At 38.2% G+C, this 10000-nt stretch overlaps 2 protein-coding genes across 3 annotated transcripts in view; both read left to right on the top strand.

Annotated features, from left to right (window-relative positions):
* LOC113813172 (actin-2, muscle-specific) overlaps positions 1 to 2589 on the top strand; it is a 2595-nt gene extending 6 nt beyond the window's left edge. Inside the window, exons 1-2 of the mRNA XM_027365127.2 lie at positions 1 to 68; positions 1304 to 2589. The exon at positions 1 to 68 is cut by the window's left edge and continues 6 nt beyond it. Of these exons, the coding sequence (XP_027220928.1) occupies positions 1323 to 2453 (1131 nt within the window). The 5' untranslated portion in view covers positions 1 to 68; positions 1304 to 1322 and the 3' untranslated portion in view covers positions 2454 to 2589. The remainder of the gene's footprint in view (positions 69 to 1303) is intronic.
* A 1129-nt stretch (positions 2590 to 3718) lies between these two features.
* On the top strand, positions 3719 to 7564 carry LOC113813151 (actin-5, muscle-specific). 2 transcript variants are annotated; one of them, XM_027365109.2, is made up of 3 exons: positions 3719 to 3806; positions 5338 to 5415; positions 6225 to 7564. In XM_027365109.2, the coding sequence occupies exon 3, from the start codon at positions 6241 to 6243 to the stop codon at positions 7369 to 7371; it is 1131 nt and encodes a 376-aa protein (XP_027220910.1). In that variant the 5' UTR covers positions 3719 to 3806; positions 5338 to 5415; positions 6225 to 6240; the 3' UTR covers positions 7372 to 7564. The 2 variants fall into 2 exon arrangements, with proteins under 2 accessions (XP_027220910.1, XP_027220903.1); XM_027365102.2 differs by lacking the exon at positions 3719 to 3806 and having other exon boundaries at positions 5267 to 5415.
* Positions 7565 to 10000: the final 2436 nt, after the last annotated feature.

Genomic DNA, 10000 nt, shown 5'->3' with positions numbered 1-10000 from the left:
CTTATTACAGGCCGTCATAAGGTGCGGGTCACGCCAAGGAGAGTCGGGTTCTTGTTGACGACTTCAGTGTAAGTGGATCTTAGTGTCGCGTGTGGAAACAGTGAACGGGAAGTCTGTGAGGATTTCGTGGGAATGTTAATGGCTACGATATTTGGAAAATGAGTTAATGCTGGTGATATTTGGTGAAGTTCATGTACTGTATTGATATACATACATATATGTAACACATAAACACTTATATATATACATATATATGTATATATATATATATATATATATATATATATATATATATATATACATATATATATATATGTGTGTGTGTGTGTGTGTGTGTGTGTGTGTGTGTGTGTGTGTAATATTATACATATATATGCACATGTGTATATATCTAATATATATACTCACATATATATGTGTGTGTATGTATGTGTGTGTACATATATATATATATATATATATATATATATATATATATATATATATATATATATATATATATATATGTGTGTGTGTGTGTGTGTGTGTGTGTGTGTGTGTGTGTGTGTGTGTGTGTGTGTATACATATGTATATATATGTATATATTCATATGTATATACGTATAAATAATCATGTGTATATGTGCATTCTCCGTATGAACCTTTTTTTTCCTAAATCCGCTTGTTTTACTAGTTAAATCCTATTTTTTATCAAAATCCCCACCTGAATCTTTTACTCTGGTTATATCGATCAAAAGTGAACTTTAAAGTCATATAATGAAAGATAACACGTGATTAAGTAACATCACACGAAGTAACCAATTGCCAATTGCTTTGAAATTCACATACGTTTGTTACCGCACATACAAATAAACAATATTTTGTTACCAGCTGTTTCCAGCGGTGTCTGCAGAATATTGAATAAGACTTTATTATATGTACACACTTATATGATTGCGCATGTGCGGTTTTTTTTTCTTTTTTTTTTTAATCTTACTTGAGATATATGATTTGGCAATTGCAGAGCTGATGGTATCACTAACAAATATATAACCAATATTCTCAAGGAACTAAGAATATTGTGATAATGATCTTATTAACATAGGGCAGTAAGTTTTCATTTGAAATATCACTGCTCTTCTGTTATATTGTTATCAGATAGATCTTAATATCCGCTAATATAATCTAAAAACCCTATATAGGATTTTTAAAGGCTTTCTTTTCCTTGAAAACTATAGTCATTAAACATTAGGTGGTCGAAAAAGATGTACTCCAAAACTTCTCACGTGAAGATTAACTTAATCACTCAATTGTACATTTCCAGATATACGTAACAAGCAAACATGTGTGACGACGACACTTGCGCGCTCGTGTGCGACAATGGCTCCGGCCTCTGCAAGGCTGGCTTCGCCGGAGACGACGCCCCTCGTGCCGTCTTCCCCTCCATCGTCGGCCGCCCCCGTCACCAGGGTGTGATGGTCGGTATGGGTCAGAAGGACGCCTACGTCGGTGATGAGGCCCAGAGCAAGCGTGGTATCCTCACCCTCAAGTACCCCATCGAACACGGTATCATCACCAACTGGGACGACATGGAGAAGATCTGGCATCACACTTTCTACAACGAACTCCGTGTTGCTCCTGAGGAATCTCCCGTCCTCCTCACTGAGGCTCCCCTCAACCCCAAGGCCAACCGCGAGAAGATGACCCAGATCATGTTCGAGACCTTCAGCTGCCCCGCCATGTACGTGGCCATCCAGGCCGTGCTGTCCCTCTACGCCTCCGGTCGTACCACTGGTATCGTCCTCGACTCTGGTGACGGTGTGTCCCACACTGTCCCCATCTACGAAGGTTATGCTCTTCCTCACGCCATCATGCGTCTCGACTTGGCCGGCCGTGACTTGACTGACTACCTCATGAAGATCATGACTGAGCGTGGCTACTCCTTCACCACCACCGCTGAACGTGAAATCGTTCGTGACGTTAAGGAGAAGCTTTGCTATGTCGCCCTTGACTTCGAGAACGAGATGGCTCAGGCAGCTGCATCAACCTCCCTGGACAAGTCCTACGAGCTTCCTGACGGTCAGGTCATCACCATCGGCAACGAGCGTTTCCGTGCCCCCGAGTCCCTCTTCCAGCCTTCCTTCCTTGGTATGGAATCCTCTGGCATCCATGAAACTGTCTACACATCTATCATGAAGTGCGACGTCGACATCAGGAAGGACCTGTACGCCAACACCGTCATGTCTGGAGGCACCACCATGTACCCTGGTATTGCTGACCGCATGCAGAAGGAAATCACAACTCTGGCTCCTTCCACCATCAAGATCAAGATCATTGCTCCTCCCGAGCGTAAATACTCCGTGTGGATCGGCGGTTCCATCCTGGCTTCTCTTTCTACCTTCCAGGCTATGTGGATCACCAAGGAGGAATACGACGAATCTGGCCCCGGCATTGTCCACCGCAAGTGCTTCTAAAGTGGTTCAAAGCACCTTTGTTCTTTGCTAATTGCTTTTAGCTGCTCTTTCTGTTATACAGAAGGAACGTATAACATTGAGAGTTGGGTGTTATGATATCCAAAGAACAGATACAGTTTCTAAGCAATAAAAGTTCACAAGATTTTTATTTCTTTCTTTTGAAGGAATGCCTCAAAAACATTGTCCACATATAAGAATTATAAAATGAAAATATGCTCGGACAGTCGCACCACGTAAATGTTAGGGTTTATATATACCCATATGGTCGTTTCTACATCGGGAGATATAAACAGGTATGGACTGGGATTAAATAGATGGTGATTTTGAGAAAGCGATGCCAAGAGAAGAGGTAGATCTAGATCTAGATATGAACATAGATGAATATCCAATATATACAACTGCACACGCATAGAGATCCATAAACTAAACTGCACAGAAGGAAGCATAGAGAATCTTCCGGGGGGCTCAAAAGGCACACAAATATTCATTGATACATAAATATACATGTTTGTGTGTGTGTGTGATACATATATATATGCATATACATGTGTGTGTGTATGGTATGTACATACATGTGTATGCGTGTGTGTATACTATATATATGTGTGTGTGTATACATATATATGTATATGCATATACATATATATATGTGTGTGTGTGTGTGTGTGTATGCATATATATATATATATATATATATATATATATATATATATATATATATATATATATATATATATATATATTATATATATATGTATGTATGTATGTATATATGTATATATATATATATATATATATATATATATATATATATATATATATATATATATATATATATATATATATATATATACACACACACACACACAGACACACATGTATATATATATATATATATATATATATATATATATATATATATATATATATATATATATATATATATATATATATATACATATATATATATATGTACATATATATATACATACATATATATATATATATATATATATATATATATATATATATATATATATATATATATATATATATATATATATATATATATGCATACTCACTATATCTGCTATATCACATGAGATGAAGTTTTCATCTCAATGACTATCACATGGTTCGCTGCGATCTATTGTAAGTCTTTGCTTATATTTTCCATTGCCAAGTTTAAACTCAATAACTTTCACACTGCATACCTCAAAGACCTGCCAGTACAGCTTGTATTCTCGCGGTCACAAGATCACATTGTCTGGTTCTTGCCTCACGTTTGCAGTGGATCAATTTCTCCTTTGAAAACATGTGGCGTTTAATGTTGTGGCTTCCAGGTCTCTTGTGGTAAGCTATTTAATTATCTAAGCTCTTTATAAGGAAGGAATGATAAATAATGGGGTTTTAGCAATGATTTCATAGCTTTTCCTTATCCCAATTTGTTCATGCTCGGCGATCAACGTAATCCTGTTTGTCTAGACCAGCTATTCCCAACCCAGGGGTCGCGACCCCAAGTTTTTCTTGGGTTCGGCAAGACCTCAAAATATCAGACGTGGTCAATTCTTAATTTTTAGATGTTTTCAGCATATACGTAGTCACATATTGATTGGGAGCTAATGGCTGAACTTTGGTTGATTATTACACAATAATTTAAAATGCAGTCGAATAGAAATCCCCTGAATTCTGATGAAACTCTAAATAAACTAATCATAATTGTGGATTTTTGTTTATCGAATTACGTATATGTCTGTTGAATAATATATATGTGATTTTATTATATAATATAAGCCTATACATCTCTAGAGGCCCATGATTGGGGTCGCCTGAAAAAAATGATTGAGATGCGCCGGTCTATACTTTAACGTGTGGAATGCGTAGACTTATGATCGCTCTCTGCACGTGACCACTGTCCTTTTGCGTTATGGGCTGTATATACATTAGTTATATTATATGGCATTTGGCATAGGATAGCTACTGAAAATCAAAATCTACAAATATTTCATATGACTTTTTTTATAAGTAATGTATGTTCTGAATTACGGATTTTGTTCACTGTGTACGTGTCAAATGGTCAAATATCGAACCCTCATCATAAGCCTATACTTTCATTGTACCGTACATTAAGGTGAAAAGGTTACTATAGCAAAATAAGATGGCAAAGAAGAGGAAAGATTCTTGGTTCAGGTTCAGGGTATATCCGCTATCCGTGTTTTGAGAGTAAATTTTAGCCACGTTTTCCACCAAGCTATAACTGTTTAAAGTAAATCTACTCTTCATGTTATTAAACGTGGAGTAGGATCAACGAAGAATAAATAGCTTAAAATAAGTTACGTCACGAGGGCAGAGGATACCGCAAAGAGAGAAACAGACAGGGGAGCGGCAGAGATAAATACAGTTGACAAAGCAAAGCGACAAGAACTGGCCCTGAAGATGATAGGTGTGGAGAGTTGAGGAGGTACGGGGCCCTCGGGTTTGTTAGCGGCGTGCCAGTCAGCGTCAGGCAATTTAATGACAGTATTGGCTCTTGCTCCATGATGACACCCTACTTATTGGTCTGCCAAGTGACCTATAATGGTAACTCATTTCGCGATGCCACCTAAGGCATACTGTTCTACGTTTCTAATATATACCGATTTATTTCACCATTTGAGGTTTCTTTCATCTAGCGAGACTGTGAAAAGACGTCCCCTCTGGTCAATATTCAGTGATCCATTTTTTCATGTTCATTATCACCATAATCATTCGTCTATCTTGGCAGCAATAAGTGTCATTGTCAATACGCTCTTGGCAGCAAGGAAGATGCCTTGTGCCTACATATATGGCCACAACATGACCCACAGATTGATATATGAATCGTGAATAAACCCCCGTCTTGCAGTGCCTTGTTGCGGGCAGAGGGTCTCCGAGGGGAAGCGCAGAGTCGTCGCTCACGCCAGTGTCTCTGTTATTGCTCGAAGTAAGTGAAGCCCTTCGACGCGTACGTGGTTTGAGATGGACAGACTCTCTCAGTCCTTTGGTGTTGGTGTGTGGAAGTATTTCAAGTCGGAAGAATTTAGTTCATCGGATTCATGTGAAGTGAATTTATCCTGAGAAACGAAGTACATTTTTGGTTGCACAAAAATGCATTCTAGTGATCTGTATACTTCATATTTTCTCTTTGTCTCCCTCTGTTCACCTCTCTCTCTCTCTCTCTCTCTCTCTCTCTCTCTCTCTCTCTCTCTCTCTCTCTCTCTCTCTCTCTCTCTCTCTCTCTCTCTCTCTCCCTCTCTCTCTCTCTCTCCCTCTCTCTCTCTCTCTCTCTCTCTCTCCTTCTCTATTGTGATCTCTCATTCTATCATTGTTTTCTCTTCCATATCTTCATTCTTGTTGCTTTGCTAGTACATAAATGTATACATTATGCCCATGTGTTCATATAAATACATATGCCATCTATTCATGCAAGGTTCTATTATATGCATAGAAAGTTACACGTGCATAATGTATGTCTGTATACGTGCGTGTTAGTCTGGATGTAAACACATGTTAGATCAATAGATAGCGAGAGAGACAAGACAAGAGAAAAAAAAAAAAGATAGGAAGAGAAATCTTGGAATTATTTTCATAAAAGAAATGGGTGTGTATGTGTGCATACATGTATATACACGAGTGCTTATATTCATGTGTGAATAAGTGAATGTTAGCGTTTGTTGTTTATACACAGAGGATTCTAATTATATACACTTTTTTATAAATTATGCTCATGAAATGTCTTCACATTCCTTGCAGATTTTAGTTGATCATCATGTGTGACGACGAGGCAAGTGCACTGGTATGTGACAATGGCTCCGGCCTTTGCAAGGCTGGCTTCGCCGGAGACGACGCCCCTCGCGCCGTCTTCCCCTCCATCGTCGGCCGCCCCCGTCATCAGGGTGTGATGGTCGGTATGGGTCAGAAGGACGCCTACGTCGGTGATGAGGCCCAGAGCAAGAGAGGAATCTTGACTCTCAAGTACCCCATCGAGCACGGTATCATCACCAACTGGGACGACATGGAAAAAGTTTGGCATCACACTTTCTACAACGAACTCCGTGTTGCTCCTGAGGAATCTCCCGTCCTCCTCACTGAGGCTCCCCTCAACCCCAAGGCCAACCGCGAGAAGATGACCCAGATCATGTTCGAGACCTTCAGCTGCCCCGCCATGTACGTGGCCATCCAGGCCGTGCTGTCCCTCTACGCCTCCGGTCGTACCACTGGTATCGTCCTCGACTCCGGAGACGGTGTGACCCATACTGTCCCCATCTACGAAGGTTATGCTCTTCCTCACGCCATCCTTCGTCTTGACTTGGCCGGCCGTGACCTGACCAACTACTTAATGAAGATTCTAACGGAACGTGGCTACTCCTTCACCACCACCGCTGAACGTGAGATTGTCCGTGACATCAAGGAGAAGCTTTGCTACGTCGCTTTAGACTTTGAAAATGAAATGATACAAGCAGCAGCAACTTCTTCGCTTGAAAAGTCCTACGAACTCCCTGACGGTCAGGTTATCACCATCGGCAACGAGCGTTTCCGTGCCCCCGAAGCCTTGTTCCAACCATCTTTCCTCGGCATGGAATCTTGTGGTATTCATGAAACTGTGTATCACTCGATTATGAAGTGCGACGTCGACATCAGGAAGGACCTGTACGCCAACACCGTCATGTCTGGAGGCACCACCATGTACCCTGGTATCGCTGACCGCATGCAGAAGGAAATCACAACCCTGGCTCCTTCCACCATCAAGATCAAGATCATTGCTCCTCCTGAGCGTAAATACTCCGTGTGGATCGGTGGCTCCATCCTGGCTTCCCTGTCCACCTTCCAGTCCATGTGGATCACCAAGGAAGAGTACGATGAGTCTGGCCCCGGCATCGTCCACCGCAAATGTTTCTAAATTCCTAAATTTTACCGATCGTCTTACGATTCCTAAACAAATCAACGATTTTATCCTTATAAATCATGTGAACCCATTGTTCTTTCATATTTACGTTAAGCACTATTATTTTTATGCAAGACTGAACTCAAGATTACTTTTAATGTTTTTTTTAACATAAAAGAATTGTGCATAAATAAAATTGAATGTGTAATTTCATTTAGATCAAGCCTAAGTACCAGTTTAAATATTACCTTTATTAATTACGAGAGGAAACATCACATTACATCACGCAGAATCATGCTTTCGAATCATATATGTGTTGATGTTATTTTAAGATACTGTTAGGCTATCACTGAGAAGACATTATCTCAGAACAACAAAGTTGTCTTTATAGCCTATATTTTTTTCACTTAATGATTTTCTGGAAAAAAAAAATGCAACAGACATAAACGTATATTCACGCCTGTACAATCGCGTGTGTAAAATGCCATGCGCACAGTGTATGTGTGTGTGTGCACAACATACATACATATGTATACATAAATACATACATATGTGTGTGTGTGTGTGTGTTTGTATATGTAACACAAGCACACGCGCTTATGTACGTGCACACACAATCACACACACATTCTTATTTCTCTCTCTCTCTCTGTCTATCTATCTATTTACTTATCTCACACGAACACTCACATACGCGCACATAGACATAAGCAGGACACGCACCTACACATGCAGAGACAAAGAGAAAGAGAAACAGAGAGAGAGGGAGAGGGAGAGAGAGAGAGAGAGAGAGAGAGAGAGAGAGAGAGAGAGAGAGAGAGAGAGAGAGAGAGAGAGAGAGAGAGAGAGAGAGAGATCAGTAAATAGAATGTTTGTTTGTATATGTAACTGTGTGTTTCAAAATAAGTACCGACTTCATAGCAGTTGCGTTATCACTTCCCAATGCTACGCAGGCCGATCGTTTAATAAGACACAGAAAACTTTTAGGGGTAACTGAAATTTTCGTAGACTGACACATCATAGAAAACGTGAAGTCGCCTTGTTCTTGTATCGTAAGATTAAAGCTTCCTTTAGCTTGATTTAAACACAACTACACACAGCTGTCTTTTATCATTATCATTATAGTTGTTATCATTATTATTATCTTTATTATTATTATTATTATTATTATTATTATTATTATTATTATTATTATTATTATTATTATTATAATTTTTATTATCATCATCATTATAATTATTTTGTCATTATTATTATTACGATCATTATCTTTATCATTATTACGATTATTATTATCATTTTTGTTACAATCATCATTTTTACAGTCATCATTATTATGACAATTATCATTATCATTACAATTATCATTATTATTAGTTATTATTATTACAGTTATTACCATCAATCCTAATTATCATGAAACCATTTAACACTACCAGTAATTTTCACATATTTATGAAAAAGTATATGTACATGCAGTGCAGCATGTATGTACATGTGTGTGTATATGCATCAATATATGTCCTTATCATGTACAAACGTGAATGATATATACTGTATATTCTATCATAAACTGTGTACTTTTTATCTCTCTATCTCTCTATCTATCTATCTATCTCTAACTATCTATCTATCGATCTTTCACACACACCTCTTTCTCTCTCTCTTTCTTCTATCTATCTCCCCCTTCCCCCTTCTCTCTCTCTTTCTTCAATCTATCTCCCACCCCACCCCCCACCCCCTTTCTCTCTCTCTCTCTCTCTCTCTCTCTCTCTCTCTCTCTCTCTCTCTCTCTCTCTCTCTCTCTCTCTCTCTCTCTCTCTCTCTCTCTCTCTTCCTCTCTCTGTCTATCTATGTCTCTCTCTCTCTCTCTCTCTCTCTCTCTCTCTCTCTCTCTCTCTCTCTCTCTCTCTCTCTCTCTCTCTCTCTCTCTCTCTCTCTCTCTCTCTCTTTCTCTCTCTCTCTCTCCCTCTTTCTCTCTCTGTCTGTCTCTCCTTCTCTCTCTTTGTCTGTCTGTCTCTCTCTCTCTGTCTCTCTCTCTCTCTTTCTCACTGGCTCTCTTTCTATAATAAGCTGTTGTGTACTGTTTTATGCCTCTCTATCTATCTATCTATCTGTCTGTCTGTCTATCTCTCTCTCTCTCTCTTCTCCATCTTTCTCTGTGTTTATGTTCGTGTTTGTGTGTGTGTGTGTGTGAGTGTGTGTGTGTGTGTGTGTGTGTGTGGGTGGGTGTATAGACATATATATACATTCAAATATATATATGTATATATATATATATATATTTATATATATATATATATATATATATATATATATATATATATTCACACTCACACACACACTCACACACACACACACACACACACACACACACACACATATATATATATATATATATATATATATATATATATATATATATATATATATATATATATATATATATATATATATATATATGTATATATATATGTATATATATATATATATATATACATATATATATATATATATACATATATATATATATATATATATATATATATATATATGTGTGTGTGTGTGTGTGTGTGTGTGTGTGTGTGATAATTTGGTGGTATAAGTTCAGGCAGATGTATCAAATTTCTTTTTGATAATGGCT

This window comes from Penaeus vannamei, chromosome 38 (genome assembly GCF_042767895.1).
Source record: "Penaeus vannamei isolate JL-2024 chromosome 38, ASM4276789v1, whole genome shotgun sequence".
NCBI classification, from domain to species: domain Eukaryota; kingdom Metazoa; phylum Arthropoda; class Malacostraca; order Decapoda; family Penaeidae; genus Penaeus; species Penaeus vannamei.
Note: the sequence above shows the minus strand (reverse complement) of the source record. Positions and strands in the feature narration are given on the sequence as shown.